Raw genomic sequence first — 18682 nt, 5'->3', positions numbered from 1 at the left:
AGAGCATAGAGCTGTCACTGTCCTAACACACACACACACACACACACACACACACACACACACACACACACACACACACACACACACACACACACACACACACACACACACACACACACACACACACACACACACACACACACACACACACACACACACATCCATGTGTGTTAGAACTGTCACTTTATTTCCCATGCTCCTGTCAGAGATGTCATCATGGTGATTTACCCAACATGCCTCCCTCCCCTGCTGGGACACAATTACCCAATCAACCAATCAACTCATTGTCTGGTGATGTGATTGTTAAGACACAGACATGAATGAATAGACTCCTCCGGGTGCAGAGTTTGGCAAACACTTTGAGATGTCAGTTTGAAGTTGGCATAAAGGTTTTAAGACCTGACTTATAGGGAGTTCTAATCCACATCACATATGTTATAGAATTGTCATATGTTCTTGTAGGTAAAAATGCCCTTAATCTAAAGTCTAAGCCTTTGGGGGGAGGGGAGTTTTACTAAACTAACATATGGGATTGTTTTAAGATGGTCATACCATGGATCATTTAGCTATTTGATTTGGAATTTTAGAACCCCTAGAGGTATACAGTGCATTGGGAAAGTTTTCAAACCCCTTGACTTTTTTCACATTACAGCCTTATTTTAAAATTGATTAAATTGTTTTTTTCACCCCCTCATCAATCTATACACAATACCCCATAATGACATGTTTTTTATTTTTATTTTGCAAAAAATGACAGCCTCGAGTCTTTTTGGCTATGACACTACAAGATCGGCATGCCTGTATTTGGGGAGTTTCTCCCATTCTTCTCTGCAGATCCTCTCAAACTCTGTCAGGTTGGATGGGGAGAGTCGCTGCACAGCTATTTTCAGTTCTCTCCAGAGATGTTCGATTAGGTTCAAGTACAAGCTATGGATGGGCAACTCAAGGACATTCAGAGACTTGTCCCAAAGCCACTCCTGGGTGTCTTAGCAGTGTGCTTAAGGTCATTGTCATGATGGAAGGTGAAGCTTCATCCCAATCTGAGGCCCTGAGCACTCTGGAGCAGGTTTTCATAGGATCCCTTTGCTATAGGACCCCTTTTCCTTTATGGTAGAGTGGCCAGACGGAAGCCACTTCTCAGTGAAAGGCACATGACAGCCCCTTGGAGTTTGCCAAAAGGTACTTAAAGGACTCTCAGACCATGAAAACAAGATTCACGCCTAGAGGAAACCTGGTACCATCCCTACGGTGGAGCATGATGGTGGCAGCATCATGCTGTGCGGATGTTTTTCAGTGGCGGGGACTGGGAGACTAGTCAGGGCCGAGGGAAAGATGAACGGAGAAAATCTGCTTCAGAGCGCTCAGGACCTCAGACAAGGGGGCGAAGGTTCACCTTCCAACAGGACAATGATCCTGCCAAGTCAATGCAGGAGTAGAAATAGATGTGAACCCTTTGATCTTCATCTAAGTCACAACAACTGACAAACATAGTGCTTAAATTAATAACACACAAATTGTTTTATTTTTATTTTCTGTATTTAATACATCATGTAAACATTCACAGTGTAGATTGGAAAAAGTATGTGAACCCCTAGGCTAATGACTTCTCCAAAAGCTAATTGGAGTCAGGAGTCAGCTAACCTGGAGTCCAATCAATGAGACGAGATTGGAGATGTTGGTTAGGGCTGCCTTGTCCTATAAAAAAACACTCACAAAATTTGAGGTTGCTGTTCACAAGAAGCATTGTCTGATGTGAACCATGCCTTGAACAAATGGGATCATAGAAGACCTACATTTAAGAATTGTTGACTTGCATAAAGCTGGAAAGACTGACAAAAATATCTCTAGAAGCCTTGATGTTCATCAGTCCACGGTAAGTCCAATTGTCTGTAAATGGAGAAAGTTCAGCACTGTTGCTACTCTCCCTAGGAGTGGCCGTTCTGCAAAGATGACTGGCATGATACAACAGGATATAATGTGATGCCTAAGACTCATTTTTACTTGCAGTCATTAGTGGCCGTAGACTCTATGTTCCTTCTTCCTTTTTTTGTCAGAATACAACAAGATATAATGAGGAATACATGCAATATGTCATGCATGTAATAGACATAAAAAAAGGGAATTGTCTTGCGATATATTTAGGTTGTTTTCTCTTTTTTAAATGTATTTGTATTATTTGTTTTACCAACAATTGAATCCAATGAACTGAGCAGGCTGGGATGACATGCTTATAGCCTTGCTAGAACTTTCAAATATGAGCATGCTGTTAGATTGTGCTTTTATTTATATTAATATGATCTATTATTGTTACTATATATATTGTTTCTGATTGTTTTCCATGTTATTTGGTTAGTTATCTTAGGCATCCTCATAGATAATTATGTTATCATGGGACTGCCCATATTTCCCTCTGGCCAATGCCAATTGGCGGCCAAGTGTTTGCCTTAGGACGCAAAGGTGCATCATGAGTCAGGGAGATGGTCTGATGGTCTTAGTGACAACAGACCTAGATATGGGGGGAGGTTTTAGTGGGTGGGATATTAGGACAATTGGAGGATTACAAAGTTGCAGCTACAGTATGCCTAACAGTGTAAATTATTTTGGTACAGTTATATGGACACTTAATCATCATGGTGCTTTTTAATGATAAGATTACAAACATTGGTTGAGGTAAGTATAATTGAAAATTGGGTAGGATTATGGTAAGTGGGGGAAATAAGTATAATTGTAATGGCTTAGCAGATCATCAAAAAATATACATTTTTTACATGGCTAAAAGAGAAAGAATAAATTATCTATTGTTTACAGGAAACTCATTCTACAAATATAGGTGAGTTTGGGTGGAAAAAGGACTTGGAGGGAGAAATATATTTGTGTTTTAATGAAAGTTTGAGTTTTAACGAGTGCTATTAGCATTTGGCGTTGCGCATTTGCATTTCTTGTTGGCAAGGTGGGACGCTAGTGTGTCGGGTGGCTCTAAGAGGTTATTAAGCCAGTACATGTCCAGGCCCATCTGAAGTTTGCTAGAGAGCATTTGGACGATCCAGAAGAAGATTGGGAGAATGTCATATGGTCAGATGAAACCAAAATAGAACTTTTTGGTAAAAACTCAACTCGTTGTGTTTAGAGGACAAAGAATGCTGAGTTGCATCCAAAGAACACCATACCTACTGTGAAGCATGGGGGTGGAAACATCATGCTTTGGGGCTGTTTTTCTGCAAAGGGACCAGGATGACTGATCCGTGTAAAGGAAAGAATGAATCGTGAGATTTTGAGTGAAAACGTCCTTCCATCAGCAAGGGCATTGAAGATGAAACGTGGCTGGGTCTTTCAGCATGACAACGAAGAAGTGGCTTCGTAAGAAGCGTTTCAAGGTCCTGGAGTTTCCTAGCCAGTCTCCAGATCTCAACCCCATAGAAAATCTTTGGCGGGAGTTGAAAGTCTGTGTTGCGCAGCAACAGCCCCAAAACATCATTGCTCTAGAGGAGATCTGCATGGAGGAATGGGCCAAAATACCAGCAACAGTACAGCAGATCCCCTTATTGTATGGGACCCTTTCAAATGTACTTTTAGAGTCCATTCATTACAATACTCATCATTAAAACAAAATCAGTTTAGGTCAAAAGAGATTAGACTAATAAAGGAAATAGAGGAAGTAACAGTGCAGGTAGATGGTAATGGTAACTGTACTATAGAGTCACAAAATAGGTTAGAGGAAAAACAAAAAGAAGTGGAGGTACTTATTCAAGAACGATTAAGTGCATTGTATTACAAAAAGTAAAGCGAATTGGGTGGAAAATGGGGAAGAATGCACAAAATGTTTTTGAATTTTCAACAGAAATTCTACCAAAAATAATTTACAGAAAATCGTTACAAATGGAGTCATCCATAATTCACCAAATTATATTTTGAAAGAGGAAGCAAAATATTTTAAGCATATGTTTTATTTTCAGGCTCCTCCATTTCCACAGAATGATGTTAACTGTAAGGATTTATTCCCCCTAATAATCAAAATAATAATGTAGAATTAACGTATTTACAGAAAGACCGGTGTGAAGGCTAACTTACAGAAGAGGAATATTTTGAGGCAATACCATATTTTCAGTCTTTAAAAACACAAGGGCTTGACGGTATACCAGTAGAGGTATATCAGACCTTTTTTGATGTACTCAAAGATCAATTTTTAGCATGTTTTAATTACTCTTACACAAATGGTAGACTTTCAGGTACCCAACAGGAAAGTCTGATTTCATTACTACTTAAACAGGACCCAGATGGTAGGTATATATATCCAGTCCATTTAAAAAACTGGAGGCCTCTAACGCATAAATGTTGTGATGCAAAAATCGTGGCAAAATGCATAGCATATAGAATATAAAAGATTACACCAGATATTGTTCATCCTGATCAGACAGGTTTCTTAGGCATTTAGACAATTGAACACTATGAAACATTGACGATACCAGACCAGGTATCTTCAATGTTTCATAATGTTCAATTGTTTCAAGTAATTGTCATATATTATCTCCAATATATTGTCCATGTAAAAAACCTTCATGACAGATTTTGAAAAGGCGTTTGATAATGTACAATTAGAATTTATATATAAATGCCTGGAATACTTTCATTTTGGTGAATCTCTTATATGTACAGCAACCCCAGATGTAAAATAGTAAACAATTGTTTCTTCTCAGAAAGTATTGAGCTTTAAAGAGGAGTAAAACAAGGCTGTCCGTTGTTCCAATATCCATTTATTATGGCCATTGAAATGCTAGCTATTAAAATTAGATCCAACAACATCAAATGGTTAGAAATCCAGGGGATAAAAACAAAAGTGTCAATGTATGCTGATGACTAGTTTTTTTCTTAAGTCCACAATCTGGATCCCTGCACAGTCTCATTGAAGATCTTGATCACTTTTCTAGCCTCTCTGGATTAAAATCTCATTATGACAAGTGTGTGTTCCATATTACATATTGGATCATTAAGAAATACAGTGTTTACATTACCTTGTAGTTTACCAATAAAATGGGCGGATGTTGAAGTAGACATACTTGGTATTCACATCTCAAAAAATATAAATTAACTTACCACAATTAATTTCAATAGAAAGTTTGCAAAAATAGATAAGATTTTGCAACCATGGAGAGGTAAATACTTGTCTATTTATGGACAAAATTACATTGATTAACTCTTTGGTCCAATCACAGTTTACTTACTTACTAATGACATTTCATTTTATTTGGAATGCTAAACTAGACAAAATTAAACGTGCCTATTTATATAATGAATATGAGTTTGGGGGGCAAAAATTATTAAATATTAAAGCTTTAAACCTCTCACTTAAAGCTTCACTCATACATAAGTTATACTTAAACCCCAAATGGTTCTCCAGTAGATTATTAAGAAAAGCCTTTGTTCAAAAATTGCTATTTTGCCTTCATACAGATGACAACTTCGCATTTCTGACTAAATGAAAATGAAATTTTGTTTAAAGTATTGCCCTTTCTTAAAAAAGCCATACAAGTTGGTTAAAATGTAAGTTTTATCCTCCAGAAAATATAGAACAAATGTTATAGTTCAACTCAAATATGTTGATTAATAAAAAAGCATTCTTTGCGCAATTAAAAAAAATAAACTTTTATGTTTATGATTGATATTTTGAATAGAAGTGGAGGAGCTATGTCATATATGCAGTTGAGTATATCATTGAGCATGTTGCACACCTAATATGTTCCCCCTGTTGAGGATGTTCATTATATATTAAGGTTGAAGTCAACTTGGTGTATGTAAACTTCTGACCCACTGGAATTGTGATACAGTGAAATAATCTGTCTTTAAACAATTGTTGGAAAAATTACTTGTGTCATGCACAAAGTAGACGTCCTAACCGACTTGCCAAAACTATAGTTTGTTAACAAGAAATTTGTGGAGTGGTTGAAAAATAAATTTTAATAATGACTCCAACCTAAGTGTATGTAAACTTCCGACTTCAACTGTATATGGGGCATACAACAATCTCAGCTCTGTGGATGTTGTTGCGAAGAGACAGAATCAAAAGATAATTTATTCTGGTATTGCCCCTATGTAGCTTGTTTCTGGTCACAGGTTCAGGAATGGTCAAAAATCACAACATGCACTTAAAATTAACCTTACAAATAGCAGTGTTGGGTGACTTGGAAAGCCATGGCCATCAATAAATAATATAATAATACTCGTAGGAAAGGTTTTTATTTTTAGCTCATAATCTTTGGATATTATATGATTAGAAAGATTAAAAACTTTGTGAAACATCACAGCACAATTGAAAAATGTATGGCACATGGAAACCAAACAAGGGCGGTCTATGGTGATAGGTGAGAGGGGCTGAGAGGGTGGTCTATGGTGATAGGTGGGAGGGGCTGAGAGGGCGGTCTATGGTGATAGGTAGGAGGGGCTGAGAGTGTTTGAGGGGTGGGATTGAAGAGTTTGTTTGGTCATTTATTGTTGTTATATTTAAAAGTACCATGTATATGTCAAATGTATGTCTATGTAGCAACAAATCTGTGAAAAACTAAGATATTTGTCTTCCGAAGAATGGTTGAATTTTTTAAAAATATATTTTTTAAATTATGACTGCAAGAGCACAGCACAGAATGCTCAATGAGGTTAAGAAGAATCCTAGAGTGTCAGCTAAAGACTTGCAGAAATCTCTGGAACATGCTAACATCACTGTTGACGAGTCTACGATACGTAAAACACTAAACAAGAATGGTGTTCATGGGAGGACACCACGGAAGAAGCCACTGCTGTCCAAAAAAAAAGTTTGCAAAAGTGCACCGGGATGTTCCACAGCGCTACTGACAAAATATTCTGTGGACAGATGAAACTACAGTTGGGTTGTTTGGAAGGAACACTCAACACTATGTGTGGAGAAAAAAAGGCACAGCACACCAACATCAAAACCTCATCCCAGCTGTAAAGTATGGTGGAGGGAGCATTATGGTTTGGGGCTGCTTTGCTGCCTCTGGTCCTGGATATTGAGTGCCTATCATTGATGGAAAAATAAATGTCCAATTTATCAAGACATTTTGCAGGAGAATGTTTGGCTATCTGTCCACCAATTGAAGCTCAACCGAAGTTGGGTGATGCAAAAGGACAATGACCTATAACACAGAAGTAAATCAACAACAGAATGGCTTCAACAGAAGAAAAAAATCCTTCTGGTGTGGCCCAGTCAGAGTCCTGACCTCAACCTGATTGAGCTGCTGTGGCATGACCTCAAGCAAGCAGTTTACACCAGACATCCCAAGAATATTGCTGAACTTAAATAGTTTTGTAAAGAGGAATGGTCCAAAATTCCCCCTGACTGTTATGCAGGTCTGATTCGCAACTACAGAAAAAGTTTGGTTGAGGTTATTGCTGCCAAAAGAGGGTCAACAAGTTATTAAATCCAAGGCTTCACATACTTTATCCACCCTGCACTGTGTATGTTTACACGGTGTGTTCAATAAAGACATGAAAACATATAATTTTTTGTGTGTTATTAGTTTAAGCAGACTGTTTGTCTGTTGTGACCTAGATGAAGATCAGATCAAATTTTATAACCAATTTATGCAGAACTCCAGGTATTTCCAAAGGGTTCACATGCTTTTCTTTGCCACTGTATGTAAATGTGATATTTCAGTTTGTTTGTTTTGATCAATTCCTCCATTCATCCATTCATTAGTTTAAACTCGTATTGGGTTACCTTCAGACTGGGCTCCTACATCAAAATGAAATAACACCATCATATCCGCGAGAGATTCATATTGCCGTAGTGTGGTCATATTAGCCAAACCGTTCTGACGTTACAGACAATTTTGTGAAAAGACAGCTTTTCAAGATGTCTCATGGTCTGACAAACATCGCTGTATCTCGGCCACCTTCCACCGCAGATGAGGAAGGCTGACATAGGCAGATGTGGTGGATTCAGGCGCAGCCCATGCAAAAAACATATCTCTATCTTAAACTGGGGGATTTTGATGGGGACTTTTAAATTATGTTACTTAGACTCTTTTGCCCTTTAAAGCTATTCAGTTTTAGAAGGCTCTCAGACAGGACCATAGCAATGGTTAGCAGAGGCCTCTCTACCACACTTATCTGCACTCAAGACTTTCGAAAAGTCTGGGTAATACAAAAATTGGAGGTATAATCAAAATGTACTGGATCATTTGCAGTGATAAATTTGACCGATGTGAGGATTTATGTTGGTATTCCTTGAATTTTCTGTGTACGTGTGACTGTGTGCACATCCCTGTAGTGACACATTTTTATTGTGTGTGTGGAAAAGAGTCATGCAAATATTTGAGGCAAACTGCCGGGATGGAGGGACAGAAAGAGAAGACTGGGCAGAAAATGTATTTTATGGGAATGTGTGTGTGTGTGCGCACGTGGTGTGTGTTGGCAGTAGTGGAAAGCAGCCAGGTCAGTCTAGATCCACTTCAAAATCCTGCATCTGTCCAGGTACACAGGACGTCGGGAGATGCCTTGAAAACCAGCCACTATCGGCAACAGTGAGCGCTATTACCATCAAGTCGGCTGGGGTTTTGCTAGGGCATGTGGACGAGGATGGTGGATGGGCGTAAGCCGCAAGGGCCTGCTCCGAGGGTCAAGTGTTCAATCCCAGTCTTTTATTTTTTACCCTATCCCAAACCTTAACCCTTAACCATTCTGAATTAATACCTAAATGTCACTGTGGGGTTATTTTTTTAACCCTATCCCAAACCTTCAGTTAACTAATTAATGCCTAAATTTAACCAGCCACAAGGTGCCGGCAACAGCAGCAGAGCAACCAGAGTGTCCAAAACACCTAGAAATGTGAAACATGGACAAAAGTCATAATCTAAACTCAAATTGGTGAAAGCGTGAGATCTTGTTGCGGTGAGTGGCTGAGCTCTGGTAACAGTGCCCTTGTGGAGGAAAGGCGCTCCCCTGTGGGGTCTGTGATAAACGGGTGTCATGACAGTTTCTGTCACGAGAAGCAGACTGATAGGCCCCTACACACACACACACACACACACAAACACACAGGCTCACATACAGACAACACTGTGGTCATTTTGCCACTGACAGTTTGCATTGTATGAAATGTGCCACCCCAGCAACACCAGTTTTCTATAATGTATTTTCTTTGCTTCAGAATCTGTCACGTGACTCGGGTATTCTAGTCGTTTTATTTCTATGTGGGTGTTTTAGTGTGGTTCCCAAGTAGAGGCAGCTGATTATCGTTGTCTCTAATTAGGGATCATACTTAAGGTGTCCCTGTTCCCACCTGCATTGTGGGATATTGTTTTGTGTTAGTGCTTTGTGCACGACGTTACTGCACGTTCATTGTATGTTTATTGTTTTTTGAAGTTTCACTGTAAATAAATATGTGGAACCCAACTCGCATTCCTTCCGACGATCGTGACAGAAACCGTCTGATGTTACAAGAACCTTCCTAGAACACATTTAATTTGTTAATTTCTTCCTGCTGCTCATCAAGTGTGAAATCCTGGACAGGCCTAGCGAGAGAGAAATCATACCGGTGTGTGTGTGTGAGCATCAGCTTGAGATGAAGGGAAGGAAAGGGGGAGTATGGAGAGGGGATGGAGAAGACGTTTAGGTGTCTTGTGAATGTTCCAAAGCTTATGGCTGACTGGGTCCAGGAAATATAGCATAGAATATGTATAGAACAGGCAAAGTGTGAACATTGTCTTACACTTCTGCAGAGAGAGGAAGGGAATGGTTGATGTTCAGTATAGGCTACATACATGTACCTGTGGAAAGAGGATAGCAATAGATATTCTCAGAATGGAGATATCAAGTAATTTGCAGACTGGGCATAACATCTATTGACAAGAGAGAGGTGTTGAAATAGATTTTATCTGGACTGACCGATGAGACATATGAAATAGACTGCTAACTAGCCCTGTGTGTTGTGTGTGTGTGTATATATAACAGATTAAGAGGTCTTTATTAGCACCCCTAGCTCTCCCCACTGTCTGTGGCTCGTTTATATGACATGACGGATCACGTCTCCCCATCAGGGGGCCTCCTTCCTTCCAATTTAGTCAGGCAGCACTGAGGATGCCCGTGGGCAGCTCTTGGAACCCCATAGAGCTGCAAAACTCACACACACACACACACAGAAATGTCAGGAGCTATCAGACAGAGTAGAAAGACTTCATTATCCTGCCGTCCGCCCCTTGTTGGCCATGACAGGTTCATCCACCAGTAGCCCCGAGATGCGATCGATACCACTGACAGGACCGTGTGTGTGCGTGTATGTGTGTGTTTGTGTGTTTGTTTTTGTGTGTGAAGGGGGGGTGATAAACTCAGACAGTAGAAACCATGATTTGGATGAGATAATGATGAAACCAAGTGTCAAAAACCCACCCGTACCCCCTGTCATCACACACGCTGTCAGACACACATGCACAAACATGCACGCATGCACACACATAACCCCCCAAGGGTCTTAAGCAGGTGCAGTTGTCACCCATAACGTTGTGTGATTGATAGGACAGTACAGATGGATCCTGTCGGAAAAACAGCTCTGACACAGTCGCAGCACGGACTAGATTTCAGAGAGAGATAAAGGTGGAGTGAGAGGGTTAGAGACCTGAGAGAGAAAGGACATGAACAAATGAAGGGAAGACATGTGAGAAAGGATTGTGTAACTTTTATATAGCTTCCTGAATATGGTGAATACCTGTGTACTAACTTAAACAGTGTTTTTATTCAATCATCATGTCTGTTTTATAAACCATATAGACTCCATAGAGCAAGATACGGGGTTGGATCATGAGAGCACCAAGGCATAGATTAGTTGATCCATATCTATAGAATGCGCACGCATGCACACACACACACACACACACACACACACACACACACACAATTGAAATTGGATCTCAGAATAGACACCAATTACACCTTATAACCCATTGATACCAGACCTGTGCAACTAGCACTCATATTACTGAAAGGTTATCGCTGTCACCACACTCACCCACATAGACACACAAACGCAGACACACTGTTGGGCATCCAGATTATTAAGAGTTGCTGGATTCATATCCTGATTGTGTGGTAGAGAGTGACTGGGTAATGGGTGATATTTCCACCATTATTATTATTTATTTTTTGGGGGGGTAGATCAACTTTAATATTGCAGATTGTCCAATCCCCCATTAATTGTTTCGTAAATATACAGTGCACTCGGAAAGTATTCAGACTTTTGACTTTTTCACATTTTGTTACTTTACAGTCTTATTCTAAATGGATTAAATGGTTTGTTTTCCTCATCAATCTATACACAATACCCCATAATTACAAAGCAAAAACAGGTTTTTATGAATTTTTGCAAATGTATAAATTAGAAGAAACTGAAATATCACATTTACATAAGTATTCAGACCCTTTGCTATGAGATTCAAAATATAGCTCAGGTGCATCCTGTTTATATTGATCATCCTTGAGATGTTTCTACAACTTGATTGGAGTCCACATGAGGTCAATTCAATTTATTGTAACTTGATTTGGAAAGGTCTATATAAGGTCCCACAGTTGACAGGGCATGTCATAGCAAAAACCTAGCCATGAGATTGAAGGAATTGTCAGTAGAGCTCAAAGATAGGATTGTGTTGAGGCACAGATCTGCGGAAGGGTACCAAAAAATGTCTGCAGCATTGAAGGTGTCGTGGAATATTCTAATCAAGTGAGAGAGATGGTCATTTCTTTAAACAATCATCTTTATTCAATATTGATGAATTATTGTAATAATGAAGCTGTTGACCCCACACTCTTGTGTGTTGCCGAGAGCTTAACCTTTACAGACAATGCAGAGATCTTATATAGCTGACACTAAAATGCATAGTCATGGTTGATTCAACCCCTCCTATTGCTTATCGGGGGGCACCACGTCATCCTGGGTCCATCCTGTGGTCATCAGGTAGCCTCGTGCTTAGAGTGTTGGGCCAGTAACCGATAAATTGCTGGATTGAATCCCTGAGCTGACTAGGTAAAATCTGCCGTACTGCCCCTGAACAAGGCAGTTAACCCACTGTTCCCTGCTAGGCCGTCATTTTTAATAAGAATTTGTTCTTAACTGTCTTGCCTAGTTAAATAAAGGTTATATTTAAAAAATGAATAAATAAAATCTGCACAATAACGGTTTTGTTCTATTCCTCCAGGCTATCTCAGTTATACCCACCACATCTTGTCTATGGAATACCAGTTTTAAGGTTTTTATCACCAAGTCATGAATCTATTGTCAGCTCAAGCCATCTCAAGTAAAACCATATTAGGGTGTAGACCATAAAAACACAGCATGAGTTGAACAGAAATGTTGTTAAGTATACAATTGTTACATGTCAAACAAATCAGGTAAATATGTAATTTTTCTCTCACAAAAGTCCCCAAGAACACAGTGGTCTTCATCCCTCTTAAATGGACTCTTCCTAGAGCTGGCCGCCCAGCCAAACTGAGCAATTGGGGGAGGGGCCTTGGTCAGGGAGGTGACCAAGAACCCAATAGTTATCTTGTTGTTATTAGTCCCACCCTTCAGCTCCATACAACCCCTCCCATCTATCTCTTAACACCATCCACATTGGATTTCTATTTGCCATATATTTTTCAACTGTGCTGTGGTGTTTCACAAAGGTTCTGCTTAAACTATTATTATATTATTGATCGATTGACTGACTTTTCAAATCACCTAGTAGTGCTATCTGCATTTAGCTGCAGGTACCAGGTTGCAAATAAATTAAATCGCAATAAAATCTGCAAAATATTTCCACCAATATTAATATGCAGGACTTTAACTTCATATAGACACCATCACCACCATCACCACCACAAATTCCACAACACAGCACAGCACAGCACAGCACAGCACAGCATGCCCTAGTCCCAGTCAGTTTACCACTTTCTTTCTGTCTTGCTACCTCCCTCTTCTCTCACTTTCTCTCTATTGGTATTTCTGTCTCTCTGTCTATCTATCCTACTCGTTTTCTCTTTCTACGTTCAAACTACTCAAAGGGTTCTTCCATGCCATACACTAATCTGAAATGAAATCTCTCTCAGACCAGAGAGTATTTTTCTCTGTGGTTTCCTTCCTCTGTTATGGAATGGATGAGTTTCTGCATGCGGTGGGAGCTTTGATGGGACTGAGCAGGATTGTGTTAGGATTGGTCTCTGGGTGACATAGGTACTAAATCTGACTCTACACTGTCAACAATCTCATGTTGTTTTTATGGTAACTTACTGGCAGCCAGGTACCTGCAAGTTACTATAAATAAAGGTACAGTATGTTATCGTAAATTCCAAAGAATCTTTATTTTAACATTACATTACTGTAAACTTGCTTTGGAATTTATTTATATGGAATTCATAGTTACCATGAATACAGTAGTTTACAGGCAACAAAATGGCTGCCAATAAATTACGTTAAAAACAACAGGATTATTTTGCAGGGTACTCCTGCCTCCTCCCGTAGGAGGGAAGAGGGGTGTTATAGACAGCCAGAAATGGTTGTATGAAACTTATGCACCACATTCACTCTCTTTCGGACAGTGTATGTAGGTGCTCATTGTCCTTCTGACAATCTGTATTGCTCTCTGTCGCTCTGTCTCCCATTCTTCTTGGTGCATACTATGTACCTTTACCAGTACTGGTGGTCTGTTAGGCAGAGGATGTATTAGATCTCATCGGGGCTTTGTATGCATTGGTTGGCTCATCTCTTTATCTCAGCCACTTAGACAACACAAGCCCGGCTCTTTGTACTTAAAGGGATTCTTTCACTTCAATGGAAATGTTAAATGACTTGGAAATTGAATAAAACGGTAACACTTTACTTGACACCCAGTGTCAAAACACGTTGTGACAGGGTCATAAAGGTGTCATAATATGTCATAACAGCTGACATAACTTGTCAAAACCCAAGCCTTAAACAGCTTGGAAAATTCCAGAAAATGATGTCATGGCTTTAGAAGCTACTGATAGGCTAATTGACATCATTTGAGTCAATTGGATGTACCTTGGATGTATTATACCTTCAAACTCAGTGCCTCTAAGCTTCACATCATGGGAAAATCTAAAAACAATCAGCCAAGAACTCAGAAAAACAATTGTAGACCTCCACAAGTCTTGTTCATCCTTGGGAGCAATTTCCAAATGCCTGACTGTACCAGGTTCATCTGTACAAACAATCTGTACAAACAAAAGTACGCAAGAACACCATGGGACACCATGGGACCACGCAGCCGTCATGCCGCTCAAGCAGCAAGGAAGAAGCCACTGCTCCAAAACCGCCATAAAATAGTCAGACTACGGTTTGCAACTGCACATGGGGACAAAGATTGTAATTTTTGGTCTGAAGAAACAAAAATAGAACTGTTTGGTCATAATGACCATTGTTATGTTTGGAGGAAAAAGGTGAATGCTTGCAAGCCGAAGAACACCATCCCAACCGTGAAGCACGGGGGTGGCAACATCATGTTGTGAGGGTGCTTTGCTGCAGGAGGGACTGGTACACTTCACAAAATAGATGGCATCATGATGAAGAAAACTTATGTGGATAAATTGAAACCACATCTCAAGACATCAGTCAGGAAGTTAATGCTTGGTCGCAAATGGGTCTTCCAAATAGACAATGATCCCATTAATACTTCCAAAGTTGTGGCAAAATGGCTTAAGGACAACAAAGTCAAGGTATTGGAGTGGCCATCACAAAGCCCTGACCTTAATCCCATAGACAATTTGTGGGCAGAACTGAAATAGCGTGTGCGAGCAAGGAGGTCTACAAACCTGACTCAGTTACACCAGCTCTGTCAGGAGAAGTGGGTCAAAATTTACCCAACTTATTGTGAGAAGCTTGTGGAAGGCTACCTGAAACGTTTGACCCAAGTTAAACAATTTAAAAGCAATGCTACCGAATACTAATTGAGTGTATGCAAACTTCTGACCAACTGGGAATGTGATGAAAGAAATTAAAGCTGAAATAAATTATTCTCTCTGCTATTATTCTGACATTTCATATTCTTAAAATAAAGTGGTGATCCTAACTGACCTAAGACAGGGAATTTTTACGATAATTAAATGTCAGGAATTGTGAAAAGCTGGGGTTAAATGTATTTGGTTAAGGTGTATATAAACTTCCGACTTCAACTGTATATGTCTATCTGTGGCCTCGTTCATATTGTGTGTGCTTGTGTGTGTGTGTGTGTGTGTGTGTGTGTGTGTGCATACTTGAGTGTGTGAATGGGATAACTGTGTTGTCTGTGATTGCCACATCTGATGAATCCTGATTGGAGATGGTCTGTGTTGGCAGGCAGGAAACAGATGTGCAATGTACAGCCCAATTAATTCCTCTCTCCCTCGCTCTTTCTCTCTCACTCTCTCACTCTCTCACTCTCTCACTCTCTCACTCACTCTCTCACTCACTCACTCACTCACTCACTCACTCACTCACTCACTCACTCACTCACTCACTCACAGACACACACACACAGCCACATATCTCTGTGGCCGTTTATATGTGTTGTCGGGGCGATAGAGTCATATCATCTCCATGTCACCCAGGCATACAAAGAAACACTCCTTGGATCCCTCAGTAGAGCTGACAGCAGCCAGTCAATCACTTTAACCTTTTATCCTACTGTCACAACAGATTGAAATGCCATCTCATATACCATACAGATCATAATCTAGTCAAGTCACCAGCTCTCAAGTCTCACAAATGTGCTGAGGAACCGCATCAGGTGTGCCAGATTCATTATGTGAAAATTTCCTCTCTAACAGGAATATTACTGGAGAGAAAATGTTAGTTTCCCATTAAAGATGAGAGTGGGAAAGAAGATGTTGATGGGAAGATGGGAATAATGAGAAAGGCTAATTAAAGCAGGGCTTCATGAGTTCAAGGACAATTTCAATTTAGCAGATAAAGATGAGAGGATGAGCGGTTGACACGGGTGAGACGTCCAAGATCTTAATTACTATACTGTTTCTGTCTCATGGGGAGGTGGGGATGGGGAGGGGGAGGAGAGGAGAGGTGGTGGGTCTTTTTGTGAAGCCTCGTCTTAGCTGGGGCCAAGTTCAGTTGGCTCTGGTCAAAAGCTCTTCCCAGGTCACCTCTTTCCATTTCAATAACCCAGGCACTCACATAATGCATTTAGCTCTAAGCCCCAAGGATGGATGCATACAGGTATACACACACCAACACCTCATTGCCAATTACTCTATTTGACCTGAGTTCAACATCAGTAGAATCACTTGAAAGTTGTGGAGCTTTAATACATTTAAATGTGGACTAGGAATAGTACTTTTTGTCTAGCACTGAGTGTGTAACTGTTTGTCTGCAGTTACGTGTGTGAGTCGACTATTCCTGATCACAGCTGGATGGGGGGGGGGGGTCATATAAAGGTTATCTATAGAAGTGAAGACTTCTTCCTCAAGGAATAAGTTTAAGTGTAGCCATTGCTTGTATTCCCTCTAGACAGCTGGGCTAATCACAGCGCACTCATATAGTTCCCAGCATTACATCAAGACAGCAGTAACACAAACACACACCTTAAACAGTACTGAAGAGAGAATGACGCAATGCTTCAGATACACAATGAAACACACTGCTTTTAGAAGGAACACAGAATGGCATACAGCAAGTAATGGGAATCGAGTCCGTTTGAAGAGATTTTCAATTGATATGACGGTCGTATAGAGGTCTGTCTCCAGACACGTGTATACTTGGCAGAATGAATGAAGGCTTTAGGCCTGACACATTGAAGAGACTAATTAAAGCAGTATTCTGTTGTAGAAGGGGTTATGATCATGTGTATCAGTGGTTATTAATGGGTGTTGTGAATGTAATCCTGCTGTTACTGTAGCAGATCTGTATGACTAACCCTATGATGTTACTTAGCCTGTACTGTTTTCTGGAATTAGACAAACATTCTGGCAGGGCAGTTGAAACATTTGTGACACCAAATGTATTTTGGAAACCTTGGATCTTCAGGACCGTCTCTTTCCCCCTTCCTGACTAACTTTATTCTCTAACCCTTTCCCTCATTCCATTTCCTCTCTCTCTTTTCCCCTTATCCTCCTCCCTCCATCTCTCCATCTCCTGCAGTGGGATGCTATAAATGAGATGGATGAGTATTTCAGTCCCATCCACACGTACCAGGTGTGTAACGTGATGAGTCCCAGTCAGAACAACTGGCTGAGGACAGGCTGGATCCCTCGTGACGGAGCCAGGAGGATCTATATCGAGGTCAAGTTCACCCTCCGGGACTGTAACAGCATGCCTGGAGTCCTGGGAACCTGCAAGGTACAAGGGATCGGAGATAGTGGTTGGGAATGTGGGGTGAGGGAGGACGGGAGGGAGAAAGAGATGAAGATAAGTACGTGTTTTGCTTCAAAGATCAACACAGACTATTGACAGCTCTGTCTTTGATCATTTCTTTGTGTGTATTATGATGAGCAGGAGACATTTAACCTGTACTACTATGAGTCGGACCGAGCTGTAGGCACGGCCATCAGAGAGACCCAGTTCACCAAGATCGATACCATCGCTGCTGATGAGAGCTTTACTGGAGTGGACCTGGGAGTCAGGAGACTCAAACTCAACACAGAAGTATGCTAATTTATTTGACTTTCATGTTTTGAGTGAGCAGTGTTTCAGCGCTGTGCTTCTTCTGCACGGAGGTGTCCATGGTGCTGAAATGGGTGCCTTTCACAGTGCCACCCCTGACTTTGCTCCCATTCTACATTTACTGAAACGTTTTGAGATGGATTATTGAGTTGTATTGTCCTGTGTCTCCTCCCAGGTTCGAGGTGTGGGCCCCCTCACTAGACGAGGCTTCTACCTGGCCTTCCAGGACATTGGGGCGTGCATCGCCCTGACCTCTGTCAGGGTGTACTACAAGCGCTGCTCAGGCGTGGGCCGCAACCTGGCCGTGTTCACTGACGTGGTGACGGGCGCTGACTCCTCCTCCCTGGTGGAGGTCAGGGGTCAGTGTGTGGACCACGCTGAAGAGAGAGACACGCCCAAGATGTACTGCAGCGCTGAGGGGGAGTGGCTGGTGCCCATCGGGAGGTGTATATGCAGCGCTGGGTTCGAGGAGCACAGGGAGTCCTGCATTGGTGAGTCACACTCTGAATTAGGGATGTATTTGGCTCTCTTGTTTTACATTATGTTACTGTCCTGCTTTTTTTTATCGTACTTTACTTTACTTTACCTGTGCCAATCTGTGTGTTTATGGTCAATGTTCAGCTTTGGACATTTTCTGTGTGGTTCAAGTTCTTTCAAACCTATAATAGTAGTCCAGCTATCGCTAGGTTGAATAGCTTGTAGTCCTGAATAATTTGTACATTTTTAAGATGATAAGCTGTGGTGAGTCATGAAAGATACTCAAGCATTTTATTTCATTCCTTGTTTCGCTTAAATTTTTGTTTTGTTTATTTTCTCTGATGGACTGACTTCATTTAGTGACATGTGCATATTTTAGGTTGCCAGGGTTATGGTAATTAAAAACTATTCATCACAGGCGCTGGATAATTAAACTCGTTCTGTCTGCATAATGTGCCAAACAAACGAGGCACGGAACACTGGTTCACCTGTCTTGTTTCACACACACACACACACAACTCTCCACTCATCTACATACCTGTTTACTGTACCTGT

General features: G+C 40.7%; 1 protein-coding gene across 1 annotated transcript in view; it reads left to right on the top strand.

Annotated features, from left to right (window-relative positions):
• LOC135541987 (ephrin type-A receptor 8-like) overlaps positions 1–18682 on the top strand; it is a 127565-nt gene that overhangs the window by 60462 nt on the left and 48421 nt on the right. Inside the window, exons 3-5 of the mRNA XM_064968531.1 lie at positions 17129–17326; positions 17483–17632; positions 17826–18141. Coding sequence (XP_064824603.1) covers positions 17129–17326; positions 17483–17632; positions 17826–18141 — 664 coding nt within the window. The remainder of the gene's footprint in view (positions 1–17128; positions 17327–17482; positions 17633–17825; positions 18142–18682) is intronic.

Source organism: Oncorhynchus masou, chromosome 6 (assembly GCF_036934945.1).
Source record: "Oncorhynchus masou masou isolate Uvic2021 chromosome 6, UVic_Omas_1.1, whole genome shotgun sequence".
Classification (NCBI taxonomy): domain Eukaryota; kingdom Metazoa; phylum Chordata; class Actinopteri; order Salmoniformes; family Salmonidae; genus Oncorhynchus; species Oncorhynchus masou.
Note: the sequence above shows the minus strand (reverse complement) of the source record. Positions and strands in the feature narration are given on the sequence as shown.